At 38.8% G+C, this 22,400-nt stretch overlaps 1 protein-coding gene across 1 annotated transcript in view; it reads left to right on the plus strand.

Moving 5' to 3' along the window:
• The window catches only part of CDC73 (cell division cycle 73), a 110,385-nt gene that overhangs the window by 16,047 nt on the left and 71,938 nt on the right, over positions 1–22,400 (plus strand). Inside the window, exons 8-9 of the mRNA XM_075097202.1 lie at positions 12,419–12,517; positions 13,757–13,835. Coding sequence (XP_074953303.1) covers positions 12,419–12,517; positions 13,757–13,835 — 178 coding nt within the window. The remainder of the gene's footprint in view (positions 1–12,418; positions 12,518–13,756; positions 13,836–22,400) is intronic.

Consider the following 22,400-nt stretch of genomic DNA (forward strand, 5'->3'; position numbering starts at 1 on the left):
TATTGTTCTTTTTTAACATCTTTAAAAGTTTCATGATACTTGCATTCTGCCCTTTTGGATGCTGCTTTTAATTATCTTTTGATAACATCTTACTAGTTGCATAGCTCCCCTTGCTGAAGTTAAGTAGTGGTGGATTTTTTCCTGGCTGTAGGGTTTTTTGTTTACATGAAAGTTGAATTCCAGTGCAGTGATGCTTCTGTTGTAGAATATCTTCAGCAGTGTCATGGTTTAACCCCAGTGGGCAACTAAGCACCATACAGCCACTCGCGTGGAGTTACTGGGCACCGAAGCCAGCTCAGGTCAGGTCACTGCTGCACTTGCACTGCTTTTTGTAAGCCTTGTCCTCCATGGATTTGGGTGGTTCTTCCTACAGTAGTTCCTACAACATGCAACTCAGATCATGGGTTACAAGATGGGACTATTACAATCTCTACCCCTGGCCCCTTTGGACCAGAGTATTGGGTTTAACATTGCAATGAGCTCCTCCCCTCGCCCCTGCTCTGGCTTGGACTTATCCACAGACTGCAGTCCCTTAGGGTTGTACCTGCTGCAAGTGGAGCCTTATCTGTGCGCCACAGTCTTTCCAAGGGCATACCTGCTGTGGCATAGATTTATCCACAGTCACTTCAAGGTGCACCTGTTCCAGCATGGCCTTCTCCATGGGCCACAGTGCCTTCAGAGCTCTGCCTGTGCAAGCATGTCCTTACACACAGCCACAGTCCCTTCAGAAGTAAAATTTCCCCAACATAGCCATACCTATGGCCGCTGTCTCTCCATGGGTGTACCTGCTGTGTCATGGGCTTATCCATGGCCACACGCTTTGAAGTGCTTCAGTGTGACCTCATGCACAGCCACAGATGCTTCAAGGTGTACCTTCGTCCAGGTGGACTTGTCTTTGGGCCACAATTATTTCAGACATATACCTGCTACAGCACAGATACAACCATGGCCACAGATGCTTCGAGATATACCTGCTCTGGTGTGGGCTTATCCATGGCCACAGGGATAGACGCTGCAGGGTGTCCCGCTTCTGTGTGGACTCATCCACAGTTCACAGTCCCTTTGACTCAAGTTCACATTGGAGTTCCAGCTTGTCCAGTACAGCAGCGGTGCCCTGGCCATCTACCAGCCCAGGCACGTGGCTATTGCTGTTATCAGACCTTCTCAGGCACAGCAGAGTAACCTGATAATCACTATAGCAGGCGGCAAAAGCAAAAAGCAGCCACTAACAAGGACTTGTAAGGCAAGCAAGCACAGGAGCCTGCCAGCTAATAGCCAGACAGCAATAACGGCTATAAATTCGATCCAGCACATTCCAGTCAAATCTGTTCTCTTGAATCCTTTGAGCCCCAGGTTGGGCACCAAAAAGGACTGTCATGGCTGCTGGCTGGGGTTAAACCAAGCACCACCCAGCTGCTTGCTCGCTCCCTGCCAGTGGGGTGGGGGAGAGAATCAGAAGGGTAAAAGTGAGAAAACTGAGAGTGAGATAAAGACAGTTCAATAGGTAAAGCAAAAGCTGCACGTGCAAGCAAAGCAAAACAAGGAATTAATTCACTGCTTCCCGTTGGCAGGCGGGTGTTCAGCCATCTCCAGGAAAGTGGGGCTCCATCATGCATAATGGTTACTTGGGGAGACAAATGCCACCACTCTGAATGTCCCCCCCTTCCTCCTTCTTCTACCAGCTTTATATACCGAGCATAGCGTCATATGGTATGGAATATCCCATTGGTCAGTTGGCGTCAGCTGTCCCAGCTGTGTCCCCTCCCAGTTTCTTTTGTACCCGGCAGAGGACGGAGAGCTGAAAAAGTCCTTGACCCCAGTGTAAGAGCTACTTAGCAACAACTAAAACATCTCCACGTTATCACCACTGTTTCTAGCACAAATCCAAAACATAGTCTCATACTAGCTACTACGAAGCAATTTAACACTATCCCAGCTGAAACCAGGACAACATGCCTGTTCAGGAGTGAGCTACTTTTTTTGTTATTAACATCCTTTGGTTAACAGTTATGTGTTAGAACGCTTAGTGTTGTCGTGGTTTAACCCCAGCCAGCAGCCAAGCACCACCCAGCTGCTTGCTTGCTCCCTGCCAGTGGGATGGGGGAGAGAATCAGAAGGGTAAAAGTGAGAAAACTGAGAGTGAGATAAAGACAGTTCAATAGGTAAAGCAAAAGCTGCACGTGCAAGCAAAGCAAAACAAGGAATTAATTCACTGCTTCCCGTTGGCAGGCGGGTGTTCAGCCATCTCCAGGAAAGTGGGGCTCCATCATGCATAATGGTTACTTGGGGAGACAAATGCCACCACTCTGAATGTCCCCCCCCTTTTTCCTTCTTCCCCCATCTGTATGTGCTGAGCATGATGTCATATGGTGTGGAATATCCCTTAGGTCAGTTGGGGTCAGCTGTCCCAGCTGTGTCCCCTCCCAGCTTCTTGTGCACCCCCAGCCCGCTCGCTGGTGGGGTGGTATGAGAGGCAGGAAAGGCCTTGACTGTGTGTAAGCGCTGCTCAGCAGTAATGAAAACGTCCCTGTGTTAGCAACACTGTGTTCAGCACAAACCCAAAACACAGCCCCATGCTAGCTACTGTGATGAAAATTGACCCTACCCCAGCCAAAACCAGCACAAGCAGCTATCTCTCTAAAGTAGGTACTACGGACTAGATGAATGGATGGTTTTCCTTTTGTGTCCACTTTGACCAGTTGTTCCAAGAAGCAATTGCTTATGATAGCTCAGGAATTAATCACTGCATCACTTCCCTTTTTGACACTTATCCAACCTACCAAGTAACTGCAATTTCTTATAATTACTGTTTTCTTTGGAAGTCTCTGCACTGTCCAGTGCCTGTTGGCAATATAGCCCTAATGCTCTAATGGTTTGGGACAGGTTAGCATTCATTTACTATCATTCATAGTTCTTTTGACTCTAAGCTTTCTATAATGCATCACACAGATCCTTTATCTGTACGACCTCCTCTGTTACCCTCCTTTAATCAGATGTTTCGTTGATCCCTAGCTGTCTTTTTACTGATTTTGTGAGGTTGCTATTGTTTGTAAAATAAGACATTTCAGTTCACCTGCTCTCTATTGTTTTTAAGATTTCTGGAATTTGTATTTGTCTGCTTGGTTATTTTTATGTTTTGCTTAGAACTTTTTGTTGAGGTATTTTTCCATAGTTTTCTGCCTGATTATTATGCAGTTCTACCTTCTTTTGGAAATACAGTGTTTAATTTAATCTCTAGTGGATGAGTCATCCTGCACTGTCTGTTTTAAACATCTGTTGGCCTTTCCCAAGTCTATAGTGTAGTCTTCTAGATTTTATGAATAATGTGACATTTTTATGTAATCACTTGTCAGAGCCAAATCGCATCTGCTTAGTCTAAGGTTTTTTTCCTCTCATAGTAGCTTAATTTTAGAACTATTTGAGAGGATATATTGCTGAAAACTATTTAATTTCAGCTTTGACTAAAGGCATGCAACCTAACGTTGTTGTTTTGGTGAGTCAACTGACAGTCTAACCAACTGAAAATTTAGTCGGATTTCAAAAGCAATAAAAGCACTTGGTGCTAGTGCTACTTCTGAATTCCTTTACCACTCTTTTTACAGCCACAGTTGTTGGGGGCTTTAAGAAATTAATCTCTTCTGTTTGTTCTCACTCTTCATGCAGTCCAATTGTCATTCTTAATCTTCGCAAACATACACAAAAATCAGGGTAAGGGAATTGGTATCTTCACACCCGGTACAGCTGGATATGCTGGAGGAGAGAAGCAGTACTTGTATAGCGAGAGAAGTTTAAAGAAGAAAAAGTGGAAATTACTTAATCTGTAGATTTATATTTGGGCCAGGTGTCTTGCTGCTAAGTGTCTCACTACTGTTTGTTTCTTTTTTTGTGGCCTTTTTTTTTGTATAAAGCAGACATAACGATTTCAGATGCTTACTTACATCATCTTAGAAGGGTATGAACGAGTTTTTGATAATGTAGTCATGCCATTGACTATGGAACCTGTTTCTGGAGAGCAGGCTAAGTTTGTCAGATTTTTGTATATGTTAAATCAGCTTGAAATGAAATATTGTCTGGTGAAGATACATCAGAATTAATATTGACACTTGAAATTGCAAATCTTAGGGGAAATACTAGCAAAATATTATTTCTTTTAACCTCTTTATTGAGCCTTTGTGTATAGAACTGGATATCTTCTCTGGTAGCTAAAGTTTTGAACCCATACGTAGAATATTTACCATCATAGGTGTTTGGTTTTTAATTACTGCTTTGCAGAGGTTTCAGTTCTGTTGTGTACATGTTTTCAGAAAAATGTGTGACTGTTTTGTAAAACAAACCATTGAACAGCTAGAAAAAACTGTTTAAACTAGAACTGATTCCTTCCTTTTATATCCTTCTTCTATCTTTCCTTCCTGAATAATCCTTTGATTTTTATAATTTCCTGTAGCAGGTTTCAGCAGTCCTTTCTGAAGGAAAAACTTTATTATTCCATCTCTGGTGTAAATGTGTTTGTGGCTCTTGAATTTTTGCCTGTAGGAACAGATTAAAGGAGCCTAAGCAGGAGTTTCAGCTTTTACAGGTGTATTTGGAGGGCATGTTTTTGTCTATGACTTCTGATATATATTCTGTGGTTTGTCTTGTTGTTTGTTTTTTTTTTTTAAAATCTCCCAGATTGCTCAGAAGTATTTCTTGGATAAGCAGCACAGTAACCGTGTGTGCTGGGTTGAACATGGTCTGCTCGTGTGTAGAGAAATCTTAAACTGGAATCCTAGAGGTGCACCAGTGAATGCATTGTGAATTTATAACTTTTTGAAATGAACCAGCATTCTTATAGGCATGGTGAGCTCTGAGCATTTCTGATTAAAAAAAAAAAATTAAAACAATCTTTCATCCTTTTCTTTGTAGCAATATGCTAGATTATTGCTAGAACTTCAGAATTTAGGTAGCACTCTTCAGTCTTATTTTCTTACAGTTGCGAGTACGTTAGAATTATATTTTCCTGAGTGAACTCTAACCCTACACACAGGAGGAATAACATAATCCGTCCTGTCATATATATGGGAAGGCTTAAAGGTTATACCACGTAACCTGTCTAGATCACTTGGACTGAGAAGCTGGAGCAATTGCTTATGCATGCTTCATGTATGTGTGTCTATATAAAGACAGGTATTTACATATCTGTGTGCAGCAACTGCATGGGACTTATCCAGCTGCTGGTTTTGTGGATTTCTTGGCCTCTTTTAACAGATCTGTAAACCTGGTCTTTACTGTCTTCCTTGAACCTTGTGTAAGTCTTCTGAAGACGTTGCAAAGGCACTAGTTGTCTAGAGTGACCTGCATGGCAGCTTAACCTTATTGTGCACCTGGATATGTTGCAGGGAAAAGCACTGAAGTAGAACCATGTAAGTTAGACGTGAGAACTCTGAATTTGAGGTAAATGTTTTTCTAATGGTATTAGCTGTGTATAAAATGGAAGAATGATCAGATGTGGGCTCCTTGTGAAGATATCTATTAGTATTGGAAAAAATTTTTAGAGCGTTAAATTTGGTATGGCACTGGACTTATGTGAAATCCATCCCTCTAGTTTCATAACCTTTGAATCATGAAACTATCTCTTTGATAAATGTTGAAGCAAACGTCTCATTACTTGCTGTTGCTGCACTTTGGCACATGCACCAGTTTGATTATCTCGCAATTTGAGTAGTTAATCTCTTTCCCTGCTTAATATTTAGCAAAAATTAAGAGAATGTCCTGAATTACAGCTTTTTTGTTTATAAAATTTGTTCTTTTTCCTTCCTAATGAAGTTGGAAGTAAGCCTGAATCAAATAAAATGTTTTCTGCTTTAATCCTGATATTTTTATATTCTCTGTTCTTATGTGAAAGACCTAGACTAGGCTATCCAGCACATAATTTCCTTAAGCTTTGTTTTGAAAGCAGAGGAATCTTATTTTGTATAACAAGCAATTTATTTAAATCAACATTTGTTGCTTTGTTTTCTTTTAAAACCTTCATCATTTTTTCAGATGTGATATCTTTAGTTATTGCAGTGCTGTTGTAATGTACTAGTTATCTATACTTTGGAAAAAAGGTTGATGGTGCCCAGTGTATTGTGTATCCATAAAAAAGGACATTAATACAGAAGGGAACGGACTCAGCTCTAACCTCATTTTGTAGAAGCATGACTGGGAGTTATACGTATTAAATTCCATAATCTTGATTTTTATTCCCCATCACCCCACCCCCAGCTTCTGGGTGTGTGTGCATGGTGATGAGAAGTCCAGAACTGAGTAAGGTGCTGGGAGTTTATCGCTGACCTAACTGGAGGGATTAGCGCTTTCCTGGTATGTGGCATTTACCTTGGATAGAACCCTCAATTACAAGTTTATCAGTGTCTTGCTCTGAACTATTCCAGAATGTTATTCCTTTGTGGTTTTCCTGCATTCCTGTACAGAAGTATTAAATAGCAGGACTTTTTCCCCCAAATGTATCTCATCTTTACAGTGTTCAGTATTTTTAGTTTTGTGTTATCACCTGGAAAATATTACCACTGCGGTTAGTGTAAATGTTGTGATAAACTGCTTTTGCCGTTACTTTCAGTTCTCATATTTTAGTTCTGATACCTTTTCAGCATTCTTATTAGTGAAGTCACCTGTGAGGGGGTTAACACTAGTTATAATCACAATTTCAGTAGATTCTTTTATATGATCTTGTTACTGGAAAATATTTAAATTAAAGTAATTTTATAGCAAGACTAATATAGTATTTTAATCACTTTTGACAGCTAAAAGGTCTGAAACTAAAATTTTGGATGTTTTAAAAGAAATTGATTGTAAAAGCAACTTTATGTATGGGCTCTAGGTGGCAGGATTGTTCTACGTTCCTGAAATTCACAATAGTGGTGAATTTAATACCGAAATTGAAAAGGCAAAGGTGTGCTCGGTTAATAGCAACTAGTATCCTCATTAGTGCTTTCAAATGGAACAATTGTATGGTTTTAGAATGGCTGTGCACAAGTGTAATGGCATGGTATAGGTTAAGTTCCCAAACTCTACCTTACTGTACATTAGCTTACTTAGTAAAACTGGGAAGACTGCTATATTGCTGCTAGGCTCTAGTGCAGATGTTTTGAATGTGGCACTTAAAGGAAACGTGGGCCAGATTATAAAAACTGTTTGTACTGAGCAGTGATTCATCTTGTTTTTTAAATAGGAACCTTGAATTTGTCAGAAAAAAATGTAGAATAAAGCATTATGTTTCCTGAAAAAAGATTTAGGTCAGCTATAAAGTAACTTCACCAATCTGAAGCACTACTTCTACAACTGTTAATAAAATGTGTTTCTGTGTGCTGCATTCGTAGGAGAAATAAACTCAGATTAGGTACGAGGGGGATCTTTGAGCAGATTTTGTGCTGTGCTGTATTGTTCAGATTATTACAGTATTGTTGTTCTTTCATACTTATGAATAAGCCTTTGTGCTATTTCAAATTAAATGTTCCGGTTGTCTTTCATATAATACTCTTGCTGTAAAAATTTAGTGAAGGTAATACGGAACAAGTGTGACATGGAACTTGTTACTGAAAACAGAGTCCACAAATACACAGGGCAAATAGATACATTTTCAATTTAATGCGGTAGACTGTAGTAATACTTAAATGAACTTTTTGACTGGAACATAAAGAAAAGTTGTTTGATTCCCAGAGTCATTTTTTGTGAAAGGGAGTGTCTGATTTTTATTTGTTTCCTCAGCAATTAGTAACAAGTTCAGTTTTATTAAGTTTTTCATAGGTTCCCTAATCTGACAGCTTAAAAAAAAATTAAGTTGTGTACTCTGCTTCATTTGGTTAGCTGTATAAATCCCAGTATATTTTTGTGAGTTTCTTAAACTACTATTGTCCTGAAAGTACAACTAAGATGACCTATTTATTTAGGTGGTTCTTTTTAAAATTGTGTGGTAATCCGCTTCTTGTGTGACTTCCTGTAGTATGGTATGTACAGGTCAAAAGGGTACGTGGAATAGTTTGAGAGGTATCGTGAGCTCTCTGCAAACGTGCCTGTTGGTGCAGTTGAGCATCTTGTCCATTTTACGTGTTATTCAAATGAAAGTAAATAAGGAAAATAGGAGAGGGGGGTGTGTGTGTAATTCAAAAAGGAAGATTTATTACTTTACAACTATATAATTCAAGATTACATTTCTTTATCTGAAGGGTTCTTGTGTAAGGAGAGGAAAGATGCTGGGTCAGAAATGATGGAAATTTTTATGGTCTGAATAAGCACGGTGCAGAAAACACCAATTATTCACATAGCCATTCTACCAATGCATTTGCATGCTTGCAGTTGCTTGTGACTGGCCCTGAACATCAGTCTTGCATATGCCCAGCCTTTGATTCTGAGGGCAACCTAGCACACAATATGAAATGCAGTGCTTTAGGACTATCTTTAAATTAGAAGAGCAAGGAAGGAGACAAGATCAAATTAAATGTTGGTGAACAGTGTAGAATTTCAGATACAAGATCCTGAACATCCTGTATAAGATAGATGTTCTTAGGTATAGGAAGGTGATGCCTTAAATGAAAGACTCCAGGTTTAAATATGTGCTTTAAATTGAAATGTGCAAAATATTTTGTTTTAAATATAGAGTTCATCAGTTCACATTCCATATGAACAATTATTAATTTCTGGTGTACTTTTATGAGACCACCTGAATACTGTTTACATTTTTGATGTCATGTAGTACATAGGAATTGCTGGAAATGTGTGATGGACACATAGCATTTCTGGTACTGCATCATGCCTTTCAGTCTGTCAGTGGCTGCAAAGGACTTTGCTTGATATGCTCAGACATTCTGCATTCTGCAGATCTTGGTCATCCTGGGATGCACATCCAACACTCAGCTGTAGGGAAGTTCTGAAGCCCTATAAGCCATGCTGTGTAACAGTGTGTGCTTCTAGTTTTACATGTTAAATTTAATTTTTTATTTTTTAGATGATTGAGGTGAAGCGTATATTCTATAATTTCCTTTGCCTCAAGAATTTTCTATGAAGCTGAAATCAATATTTCTCCTTCATGATCATTATTAGATTTTTTTTTTCTTTGCTGGCCTGAAAAAGCTGCTATTGTGACTAGAAGCCTTTGTTAATGAGCATTAGGGTTATGGCTAGTTACAGAAATTAAATATAGGTTGCAGAATGAAGATCGCAGTTTTTCAGAACAAATTGTGATATGATTAAATGGAAGTATTTTTTTTTACAAAAGGATTTTTGGTAGTGTTGTAACTTAAGTCTTCCCCAGCAGAGCAGGCTGATTTACTTGCTCTGCTATTTCTCCTCAAACAGCCTGGTGTGAAATTAACACCAGTGATAGTAACTTTACTTGGTGTATGTTAGTCACTATGTTGGCAAGGGATAGAGCACCCGTGCCAGTAAATTTTCAGAATTTACATACTGTTGCAGGCTTTCCTCAAGAATACGTGTGACTTTTTTTGTAAGATGATGGACTATGTTTATCTGACTATTGTTGCTGTTACTGATTGTCTGTTGGATACTATTGTTTTCCCTACCGATTTATGTCTAGAGCATGATTCTTCTGTTTAGAGGCATGAGTAAGGATGGGTGGAAAAATGTATTACGATAGGGCTTTAATTAAGAAAAGATCAAAAGCCCAATTTTGGTAGTTGCTGTGAAACATTTTGCCTCTTCCTGACACATCCCCCACCTCACCACACCCACACCCCCAGTGTGATGAATTATTAGGTGTAGACACGTTTAGAATCAACAGAGAGCACTTTCATGGGAGTAGCAGCACTCTAGGCAGGTAAGGACAAGGATTGATGGAATTGTCCTTTCACATATTTAAGGAAGCATCGTTTATAAATCATGTTCAAATTTTTTTTAAGACTTAATGCAGAGAAACAGATTTTTCTTTTTTACTACCTGCTCTGTCACCCAGATCAGAAGGTTTTAGTAATGTTGCATTTGCTATTAAGTTTAACTAAATCTAGGGCAGAAGCTACAGGATGTTCATATTCTGATCTCTGAAGGGATGAACAATGAAAATTAGCAGTCTTGCAACTCTGCAGGCTTTGCGAATCGGTTGGTACCTGCAGTGGACTTACTGCTCAATCATTTGTCTGTTACAGTAATGTAATCCCACATCCCTGACCAAGCCATTGAACAGTAAGATGATGATACTAGTTTGAGTGCTTGTTAAAACACTGCTGGATTTTCCCCTTCCAAACAGATACTAGTTTTGGCTTGGGGGGACCTGCATTTTTATGCTGTGGAAGAAAGACATCAGCAAGAACACTTTGTAATTCCATGCTTATTAGCGGCGACTTCTCAGCAGATGGGAGAAAATTCTGGGTTTTGTTACCTGAAAGAATTTAAAATTCAGTCCAGGACATACAGTTTCAGGGTGTTAAAATCTGAGATGCTAAAATGCCTTTGAAAAATTCATAATTTGAAATTTAAGTTTGCTTTAAGAGTATGTTAACTGTACATTTCATGAATGAAATATGGATATGAAAGCTGGTTGTAGTTTCCTTGTGACTGGAAGACGACTTGCTTTTACATGAGCAATCACGCTTATAAAATTCCTCCTTTTGTAATTTATTTAGTTCCCCTTCCTGAATTTCAGAAGACTGAGTAGCTTGTTGTTTCTAAGGGGGCAGTATGTGGTGAAGCACAGCAATGGCAAGAGCTGTGATTGATAGGCTGCCCAGTCAGAGTTTGGGATATATCTCTGAATTTCCAGTGAAGGCATGCAGTTAGACTTATTTTCTGAAGAACAGAGCTGATTTTGAGTATTCTTGTAAAATTAATATGTGCATAGCTCACAGCTCTTTTAGTGTTGGGTTTCCCCCCCCCCCCCCCCCCCGATTTTTCTGACTGAAAAGAACTTCAAATACAGTTTTGAATGAGTTCATTCAGTCTTTGTGAAAAGAACTTGGTTTGCTCAAGGAACAGCTTTGCCTTTAAAAGTGGTTTCTGATGGTCTTCTAGTTCCTGCCCCTCTGGCTCAGAGCAGATTGACAACATGCTGACTGAGGTCAAGTGAACAAGCTTAAAGAAGCTTTGCATTACAGCTCGCTCTAAACGATTTCTACAAAATTCACTCCAGAAGTCTTTGTTTTGTAATTCATGCATTTGTTTTGTAATGCCAGTGGTGTTAATTAACACCACTTCAGTGTTAGCATACAATACTCTGGAAGAATCTAAGCATTCTGTGAATACTTTATACTATTCTGAACCAGTAAAAAAGCTGTTTTTCTTAATTGATAAAAGGTTTCTTTTACTGATGAACCATTACTGAAAATTGTCAGTAATAACAGACTTTGTGTACATGTAGCTCTATAGCTTAAAATGCCTACTGAGTGGTAATGTAATAATTAAACTTTTGAAAGGCATATGCTTAGCGTCTACATTTTTGTTTAGAATAAAGCAGTCATACTAATATTACCAGGAGGAATGTGTTTTAAAAACCGTGATAGATATCATTTGTTCAGTTGTGCCTCAATGAATTGGTTATCTGAAAAAACACTGCATGAGATCATTAGAATTATCCTGGATGACTCTTGAATCAAGGACTTGCGAATGTGATTTCTGTACTTACTTCCTTCAATTTAAAATGGAAGTCTCTACTGCACAAATTACATGGTGCCAAATGGAGTGAAGTCATAATTCAAAATAAATATTAAAAGAACAGCACCACAGTGTGGCAGGGTTGAGCCTGTGAGCTGTTAACAACCAACTGAAGCATGTTCTGCTCGGCTCAAGAGCCTCGATGGAAAGCACAGGGGGTGGCTGCCTGTCTGCCTTGCCTCAGCTGCTCCATGCAGGATCAGGGAAAGCCTTCTGAGGGTTCATATGGTCTCTTCTCTAAGAGCAGCTGAGCACATTTGGGTAGAGAAAAGCTTCTTGGAGTGGTGGGTTAGGCAGACAGAGGGACTGTGCCTGAGACATCCCATGAGGAGGCCAAAAGCGAGCAGACGTGTTCTCATTAGCAGATGGATACATGGGCCTCAGAGATGAGACTTGTCCTGGAAATCTTGGGTGGAAGTTTCTCTTTCTTGCTACAGCACAAAGTGTTCCAAAGGGACTGTAAGGGCGTGTTAGGCAAGAGGTGAGGAGATTAGTTTACAAAGTCTTCGTGAAGAGTTTGGTTTAGCTTGTGCTGTAATGAACACAGTTAGATTTAGCAAGTTTAGGCCTTAAAAAAACAGGGGCTAGCAATGATGCCTTAAAACTCTGTTTATGCTTGAGTCCTGTCACAGAAGAGTAATCAGAAAAGGTCCGTTTGCAAAATTGGTACACTAGTTTTGTTTTTCTGTGAAGCACAAGCTAAGCAAATGGTGTCTTCCACCTGTGCTGTTATGTGAAATGCAGGTAGTCAGCAAGGTTCATAGGTATCTGATATGTTTTTCAGAACTTTGCCAAGAATATTTTTGCAATTCTTCAATCAGTAAAAGCCAGAGAAGAAGGCCGAGCTCCTGAGCAAAGACCTGCACCAAATACAGCACCAACGGTAAGAACAGCACTTTGAATATGAAGGCTGTGTCTTGTCATTGTTAAATATCAAACTTGTTTTGGTTTAGTTCCAATGAATGAAAAACTTCCAAGCATAACTTCACAGATATTCTTTTACTTAAATTACATTTATTTTTATTTCACTAGTTGAATATATTAATCTGTTCAGTACGTTCTTGTTGCTTGGAAGTTAAACTGCTAGTGCCAGCTTCTGCGTCTATCAAACACTAGCATCTGTTTGCATCTGTTTGCAAAAAATGTATTAGATGAGACTATTGCCATTTCAAACAAAACATTTTGCTGTTTTTCTGACAGATAGGGTAGCAAATGTTTAAGAATCTGGAATATGACTCATGAGTGGGAACAGCTTGAATCAGCTTTCTTTTGCCTGTAATAAATCAGGACAACAGACTTAGAGCCTTATTGTTTAAGGCTATCTAGGTATTAGACAGGATTTTTTGTATTGTGGTTTTTACTATTGAGTTCTATTAAACATAATGTATTCTGGAACTCAGTGGCAGTCTGCTATAAAAGCTATTTAATCATACTTGGATTTGGTTTTGCTGCTACTGCATTTAACAAAGAACTAAATTGAAATAGCAAGATGAATTCCAACATTTAAATATTTGCTTTGCTGAATTTTGTAAATTGTGTGTGGGACTATTCAAATGTCCCATTCAGAATAGTTGTTAATACATACCTAAGTCATCCACAAAAAAGATTGAATTGGTATTTAGTGTGCTTCTAGATTGGTGCTTTTTTTAAACTTTTTTTCTTAGAATGCCTTTTTTTCCTCCAAATTTGTTTTTATTCTGTAGGTTTAGCAGAATTTTAGCTTAATCAGGCTGCCAAGGAACATTTTGTGTGTGTGGCTGAAGGCTTAATCATGAGTTGTCAGTTGACAGGTTTTTTTCCCCCGCTAATTCTTGACATATTACAAAAACTCAGTGATTTCATAAAACTTACAAATTTTAGCTAACGCAGTTTGTTACAGCTACTTTAGTTTTGCCTCAGGTTATCGTCATCGCTTTTAGTATGTACTTCTAAACTCCATTTCTGTAAAACTGTAAGTGGATGTTGAAGGGGGACATACGACAAATTTTCAAATGCATTGAAACTCCTACAAAAGTGAACTAATTTTGTACTCTTGAGCATTTCCATGTAACACTTCATGAAGTTCAAAAACCATCAGATACCTTTTTAGTATGTTTTACAAATCTTAATTAACCTATTTTAGGATCCCACTTTACGAAATAAACAACCTATTCCAGCTGCCTACAACAGATACGATCAGGAAAGATTCAAAGGCAAAGAGGGTAAGTTGATTGTACTGCTTCTTTTAAAATAATAAAAAAAAAAATATTGGGAAAGGAAACCGATGAGTTATAAACCTTGGTTTAGGGCGTTTTCTGTGCCATTACTTTTCAAACCAAAGAAAAGACCAAAAAAAGCTGTAACTATGCCTAAAGATAGCTTTTCCAAGTAATAAAGTCTAAAAATATTATTTATTAGAAATTAGTTCTACCTCTTAAGAAGTGAACTGACAGCTGGAAGCCAAAACTTCTTGGGGGAAAAAAATTATTGGTTTGGTGAAGGTCATATGCAATTAATAAAAAGTTCCTTCCAGTAATTACAAGTAAATGTTATTAGCTTGTTATGTCTCTTTAAATTACAAAACAAACTGGTAACAGCAGTGTGAAATATTAGCTGCCTTCTGGAAGGAAGAATATTTAAGAATTCTCACTTATTTTAAAATAATAAGGTGCAAGGCTGAACTTGAGTGATGATTTGTCTTTCTAACTCAAAATTATTCTCATGTGCCCCTTGCTTTCTTTTTATCTTCTGTTTTAGTACTGGTTCTAGTTATTTCTTGTTTGTGTCTTGCTGTGTTTTTATGTAGCAAACCTTGTATTTGTTGTGGTTGGGTATTTTTGTGTTTCTTGCAGAGGGCAAGGCAAACTTTGTTACACTTCTGGGTTGCCTGTTCCTTCTAGTTCTCAAACAAAATCGTTCTCCTCTTTAATGGAACTTCATATTCATGCTTTTACCGAGGGCTTTCTCTTCTGGCTGCAAGAACTTACATGCTGCTAAATGCCATTTTAAACTGTAGATGAGCAATTCAGCTTGTATCTTTTAAGTACTTGGCTTTGATCAAGTTAGTACTGTGTTTTGTTCAGGGAAACTGAATAACATTCACAGGCCTTGTATGCGAATTCTCAGATTTTGTGGAAGTGCAGTGCTGTAGCTGATTGTGTTCAATTTTATATTGAAATGACATTATTTTTTTGCTATGTAAATAAATAAAAAGCAGGAATATGTTACACTACTACTTGGATATTCAGTTTTGATTGTAACTGGAGAAAGAAAAGTATGAAATGTAACACCAAGGAGAATTTCATGCCATAGACATTTGTGAAGGTTTTCCATGCAATTTTAGAATCTGACTGTAGCCATCTCTGAAGTTATTAAAAAAAAAAAAGTTTTGTAAATGTGCACTTATGTGTTATGTGTCAGTACATCCTTCAGGTTTTTTTTGTGTGTGTGAAACATACTATAGGAAATCTGGTGAGATATTCTAATACAACATCTTGAAGTCTATTCCCTGTTGGCCTCAGTATACTTTTATTTCAGACAGTGAAAATACTGGTTCTTTCTTGGACATGTTTCTGTGCCTTAACATCCCAGTTTCTTTTATTTGGCTTAGTCACATACAGAGTTAATTTTGTAATTCAGTTTTCTAGTTGTATTTAAAGAAATACATAGTTTAAGAATAGCACTAGTGTAATACCAAGTTAGGTGAGTGTAAGCTAGCATTGGAAATACAAATTAGGTGTCGGAAAGAATGTATTTCAAATACAAAATTGACTTATGAAAGGTACTGAGACAGCATTTATGGAAGTTATATAGAATTAGTGATTAACATCTGCATTTCTTAGGAGAGGACCTAGAGATATTTGAGATCTTCCTCAGCTACAAATTAACTTTAGAAAATAACAGATCATCTCATCTACTCCTGTGGTATTCTATTATAATACTATAACTTTAAAATTTTAGTCCAACTGAAACTCACAGTGCAGGTAGTTTTCAAAAGCCATAATAACACATAAACATTTTCCTGTGCCATTCAGCACTGGTAATGTGATTTGCTTAAAACCCAACTATACACGACTTGCAACTGTATCACAAGTGAACTCTTTCCTTAAAGGATCTTTAATTGCCCTCAAAATTAAGTTGTGGCCCCCAAATATTCAGTACAGAATGAGATTGCAAGCAGCACTAGTCATCAATAAAAGTGAAATAAGTCCTTAAAGACTATTTTTTTTTTTTTTTTTTACAGTCAATCCAGTCAGAACGGCGTGTTTATGGAAAGCTTGCAGTATTGGGGATTTTGGGGAGAGAAGTATGAAGGCAAAGAAGCGTGATTATTTAAGTTCTAGGTGTAATAATTTGCAGTCTTTTTATACCTTTCTATCCATGTTTTAGTAATGATGGATAACACTTGAGATGAAGCTGAACCCTATAGGTTTGTGTGACTCTGAAGGCTTTCCAGACCTTCTTCTATATGGCTGTGCAGTGGTCGGCTAGAGATTGTGGAAGGGAGGATTGTATGATATGTGTAACGATGTGCATAGTAGTGATTTTGGCTAAAGATTGAAACAAAGCCGAGAGGCAGCATCTCACCTGTTTGCTCATTCCTCAGAGGTATTGGAACTATAGAAAGGATTCGCAGTACTTCTCTCCTAGTTGGAACATGGTTGCGGCTTATTGTCTATCTGCAGCTTCATATAATACTACAGTATTCATGAAGATTTAAAGTTTAAGCAGCAAAGAGGTGACCTTGTTTTTCTTTGAATGTTTGTGTGGCTTAATACAGAATTTTCCCATTAACAGTCTTGTTCTTGGCATAAACAGTTAAAAGCTCATAGAGCTAAGATAGTAAATTTAGGTATTTTAACATCAGATGCATTAAGTAAAGTGCTGAGTTGCAGCCAAATTTCTCTGCTTCTTGCAAGGGATCTCATACAGTATATCAGGATGCTTCTCTGGTTGGCTTACTTAAAATCTTTATGCCAGCTGGGACAGGCTTTGCTCATAGAATGGTTTAGATTGCTTTAATAGTACATGTGAGGGGGGTGGTAATTGTGAGGTACTATTCTCGAAGAGCAAATAATCAGTTACACTGGCAGTCAATGGAACTGCTTATGCAGCCCTGAGTCAGTAGTTGGTAGCTTTCTCTCAAATGAGTGTCTTGTTACTGCAGCTTTGGTTAGGCAGGAGACAGAAATCTTTCCTCTGACATTCTTAAATAATTGTGTGGTATATGCCATAGGAAATGTATTAGAATGTCTCTTGCAGTAGGACTCGTATGTCCTAGATATTTCCACATTGGAAGAACATGTTACTTGGCAGTGCACTCATCATGCTGAACTGTTCAAATGGTTTTGAGGTGAGGAGGTGAATGCCCTGCAATTACTTTCCTTGACTGCTGTTTCCTTCCTGTTGGATTTCTTTCTTTCATGCTGGCAGTCAGTGATGGTATCTGCTCCTCAACAACGCAGAGCTCCATTCTGTGCTGAACTTGCCCTACTTTTTCCTTCTGTAGTTTTATTCCTTTGCTTCATATTACTACCTTTTAGCTTTTTTACACTTTATTAATCTAATTTATTAATATGTATCTTTACTAGTGGTATTTTATTCACGCACAGACCATCTTCTTCGAACTACAATCTGTCATGTTTTCTTGAGCAACATAATTTTTTAAATCCTTTTCAAGATTTAGAAATCCTGTGCCCAAATATTGCATGATGCTTAGGAAGGTATCTCGTGTCCTCTCCTGTGTGCCTGAATGTTTGATATTTAAATACATATTTGTTGATGTGTATGGTTTGCAGCTCAGCCAGTGGTATACTAAAACTTTGAACAGATGTGATCGTTCTATACGACATTTTAGGAACTAAATTGTTTTGGATGCTATGCCTTGTTCCCCCCCCCCCCCCTTTTTTTTTTCTGGGTGGATTTACCTGAGATCCTCCGTTTCATATGCTTGTTTCCTCTGTAATTCCAGAGTGTGTAGTAGTGCTGGCATGATAATCTTGAAGACGTAACATTTTCTTGACCCACTGAGTGCATCTCTCAATATAGACGGCAAAGTTTCTCTGTGCTGCTCCAAGTGTTAAGCATCTAAGACATGTTCAAGGAGCTTTGTTCTTGTTTGCCTGCTATTGTTGTCAAGGTTTCAACATAGCAGAAGCCAATCATTAAAAAAAAATACCAAAAAAACCCCCCTCAACACTTTTAGTCCTATTTGGTGTAAATTGGAGAGCAGCTTGCTATACAGCCATGTGATTTCAGTCTGTAATGGTGAAAAGAATATTGTTTACCACATCTAAGAGTTTCCTTCAGGAAAGCTTGCTGTTGACTTGCTGCTATTGTCATCTTATGTTTGAATTATTCTTGTAATTGTGTTGGATTTTCAAACATAGCTGCAGTTTTCCAGAAGCATGCCTGGCTTTCAATCAGTCATAAGTGTTAAGCCTAGGCAACAGAGGACTAAGAAGTTTTTAAACCTGAGGTGACTCTGGACTGTAAACTTTTTTCACTCTCCTATGCATTGTTAAAAAAGTTTCTTTACAAAGTATTTCTCATTATAAGTATTTTCTTGTAAACTGTGTGATTTCTGTTCACACAAGGAGAATAGGAGGACTGGTAGCAGGAGATCCAGAGGTCTGAAGCATGACTGCCTTGTTAGACTTTTACTTATTGCATTCATTTTTAAGGTTATAGGATTCTGCTTGTTTTTCTAGTGGAGAATATGTGCAAGAGATTCACAATTAGAGGAACTGCAGTCTTTTGCCATTTTCTGGTTTGGTGTGACCAAGTAGTCTGATAACTTCCAGTACTTTACATTGACTTCATTGCTGGAGAACATACACAGATTCATACTGTATTTCTCTTTTAATTCCTACTGTGAGAAACTTTTAGGAACTTGATGTTAATTACCTGTAAGTTTACTGCTGAACTGTTATATATGAACTGTGCAGAGAATTTTGTAAAGTAATTAGTGTAGCTTGGAAATTTAGGCCTGAAACTTTTAACTTGCTAGGGTATAGTACTGCAAAGGAGTGTTCAGTAAGCTCTTATGTAGAATGAAAATTGGTGTCAGTGATTTAATTACTATGGGTGTGAAGTGGGGTAGTGAATCATTTCCAGGCAGTCTGCAGAGCTGTTGCTATCTGGGGTTTGAAGAGTATACAGCTGAAAAAAGAAGTGTTATTCAATTTTATTCATCCACAATTCAGAGTCTTTAACTTGAGCTCTTCAGTGTTTCAGAGGCATGTTCCTTGGTTCTTTTTCTGTTTGCCTGACTTCCTTCCAGAAATTCAGGTTAATTTGAGTCTTTTTAAAGCTATTATTCTTCTGGTAATATAGCAGTGCTCAAGTTTGCACCTGGATTGGATGCTAGAGCTGCAGCAGGTGCAGAATCAAAATGTGGAGTGACCTAGATTGACGTGGAGCAGTGGGCTTTAAGCAAATGGAAGGCACTTTGAGTATTAATACTCATATGCAAGGAAATGGAACATATGCCTAAATGGTGATGTAGAATATAATCAGTCCAATAAGCTGATGCATTAGTGTGCATATTTTCATTTCCGGGTCTAATTCTTTTAAATGAGAGGAGGCACTCAGACTGATACGTGGTGATGCTAGAAAGGTAACAAGTGATGAACCATGCTGGAAAAGTATATGATTCTTTTGACAGCCTTTAGGTCATTGAACTGTGAAATTGTGATCATATGTGCAATGACTGGAGAAGAAAAGATAGTCTTAATGTTAACTGATGATAGTTTGTTTTTGAAACATTAAAATTGATTATTTGGTACTAGTTATTGTGTCTAGTCTCTGAAGATGTAGTTTTTAAGGCATTTGTTGATATTGGGGTGTTTAACCATGCTTATGTTTATAAAACTGGTTGTATTTGGCAAACAGAAAAAGTTGCAATACAGGTTGTCAGAATACATTAATGTTGGGTTTTGTTTGCACTCTTGACTCCTTGGTGTTAGACCTGCATTTAAAGTATTTAATATGGACTGCTTTTTGCCTAAAGAAATTGTGTATGATAACTTTGTAATTTTATTGAAAAAACCCAATGTATTGAAGACGCTCAAGTAGGGTTTTTCAGCAGTTGTTCTGCATCGAATTCCAAGCTTAGAAGTAAGGGTCCAAAGCCTTGCCATCACAATACTTTTATTTAAAGGGCTCTTTTCTTAAATACCCTTTTCTTAGTAGATGGCTTATCATTTTATCTGCTTCCTCTATTACCACCACTGAAGCTGTGATTTTGAAACCAGAGTTGCAAACTAATTCTTAGCCAGGCATTAATATTTCATCTCTGTGCTGCTGCCTGACTCAGCAGGACAGGTTCAAGCTGGTTTGGGAGGGAGGGGAGAAACATGCTGCTTTTGAGTTCTTAGAGGGTATGGTACAGCATTTATGCTGATGTATGCTGGGGGCATGTCCCCTGGTGCTCCAGGTTGGTCTGTGTTCTGCTCCTCTTTGCTGTTGGCCTGTGAATCCTCTTGTATCCCAGGTCTGCTTTTGAGCAGCTGCGTCATGGTCAGCCACTGCGCTTAGAGAAGCCTCTGGAAGAAGTGCCTCTCTGCTTTCCGGCCTGGTCCTTGATTGTCTTTTACAACCAGCTGCATTAACCTGGCTAACACCCTCAGCAATTTTTGAAGTGGGAATGCAGCTATAACTATAGAGTCCCAGACGTGGAAGCATTTGTTTCATGCTTTTCACAGGCTGTGTACAGTGAGCAGAGCTGAAGGTGCTACTGTATGTGGCCAAGTGTACAAATTTTTGAGACCTTATAAAAGGGCACAAAAGGGCAAATGTCAGGGCTCTCACTTGTATCAGTGTTTACTTCTGGAAGAAAAGTGAGCGGCTGACTGGTAGAGTATCATGTGGTGAATGCGAGCGGATCAGGTCTAAAAAGCTATATTCTGAGAAAAGAGAGTCTGTGCTGTTACCAGTTAAGGGAAGGTTGCTGTGGTTATCTGGAGCCTGGCAATGCTTAACTCTCATTCACTGGTTGCTTGAGAGTTTGAGGCAGGAAATTTGAGAGCTTTGAAATTCGAGAGCAGTCTGGGAGGTGGTTTATTCTACTCATCCCCCCCCTACCTGCAGGCAGCAGACCCTGGGATCTGCAGCAGACATTGTAGTGGCTGCAGTAACTGTACACAAGAATGTAAGTGGATACCTGCGTTCTACTGTTGACAGCTTAGTATCTCTTAAATTTACATTAGTAAGGAAAAGTACTATGCCATTATTTGCAGATGTTTTTGCTACCTGAGTAGCTCCTAAATAGCACTGGGAGGCCTGTGTAGCTGCTGGAAGCATTCAGCAGGCAAGAGTGTCCACTGTAATGCTTGAGGCAACAGGTGGCCCTTCAGGATCCTAGTTGTTTGCTTCTCCTGCTAGGAGGAAGGGTCAGCAAAAGGCTGGGAGCAGGAAGCTGGTGAGAGCCAGAGTCTCTGCTTCGTGGCTCTTGTGGCTCATTAAATGAAGCAGGACACATTTTATGAGGGACTTGGGGAGATCTTTGCAAAACTGCTGGTGGTTGAGCAGAGGATTGTTCCCTGCCAGGTGCCTCTCCCCCCTTTGATTTACTGTGCCGCTGGCTCCGTGGGCCATTATTCCCGTTGCAATGCTTATGGAGGCTTGGGTTAGGGGGTTTTAATTAATTCAGAGGGAATGCAATGTTTTATTAGGCACAAAGTAGAAAAAGAGTCCAGTGGAAAGAAATAACTGAAACAGGGGACAAAAGTGTAGAACCAATATAGAGCCAGGATTTGTGCTGAGAAGGAAAGGAACTGTAGCAGGCCAGGCACAACAGGGGTTGCTGTTTTGCTGGTCTTGTTAAGCAGTGTCTGTATTCTTTGGAGTTTGGGAAGAACATCTCATTGAAATAGTTGGAAATTCTCCATGTCACAGGCAAGAGGAACCCATAATAGGTCAGTCTGGAAAGGGGATAGGTTCCTCTACTGGTGACCTTCTGAAATTCATAAACAACTGTCAGCCTAGATAATACACCTCTGATTTATGTCACTCCAGGTCAGCAAAGGCATCTCTTCAATTTAAGTGAGCTCTACCAAGTATTCTGCAAGGCTCCAGGCACCACCTGAAATAATATTATGCTCCTTGCCCAGAAACAGTGACCTGTGTAGTCACAGAGAAAACTGTTACCCATGGAAGTGTCGATCAGATGCAGCTTCACTATCTTTAGCTCAAGTTCAGCTGTATGATCCCTGAGCTAAGACTCAGCGTGTAATTACATCTTGGGGTTGGGGGGGAAGGCAGTAGGGCAATATCCAATTGTAAAGGGAAGCTACGCTTCTTTTTTATTTAGTAGAGCGGACTGCATTCCTGTCTGTCTGTACCTTCATTTTGCTTTCTCAGAATCAATTCTTCGTAGTTGCTGAGGTGACTTTGTGTAAAACAAAACATGGTCAGTAGCACTAGGCCTCTCCACTTGGTAGTTCGTGGTAGGTCTGGTAGCAAGGTGGTGAAGAAGGGAAGGTAAAACCAAAAAGAGTGTTCAGAAAGTAGATACCTATCTCTGTGGTGGGAGGAGTATGATGATTTTTCAACCCTTGGGTATCTTTTTCTAGGCACTGGAGAGTTATTAAATCTGGGAAACTTTTCTGCCTCATTTCCTACAGGTGTCTGAATCTTTCTCATCTAAGAAAGAAAGAATGAGCAACTATAGATGCTTCTGAGAGCATCTGCATTGTTTTCAAGGTTGTCTGGGTTTCAGTTTAAGTTGATTTACTCATGATAAGAGCAAGAAGCTCTAACGGTCTTGAAAATCTAATATTTTTCTT

Source organism: Phalacrocorax aristotelis, chromosome 6 (genome assembly GCF_949628215.1).
Source record: "Phalacrocorax aristotelis chromosome 6, bGulAri2.1, whole genome shotgun sequence".
NCBI lineage: Eukaryota > Metazoa > Chordata > Aves > Suliformes > Phalacrocoracidae > Phalacrocorax > Phalacrocorax aristotelis.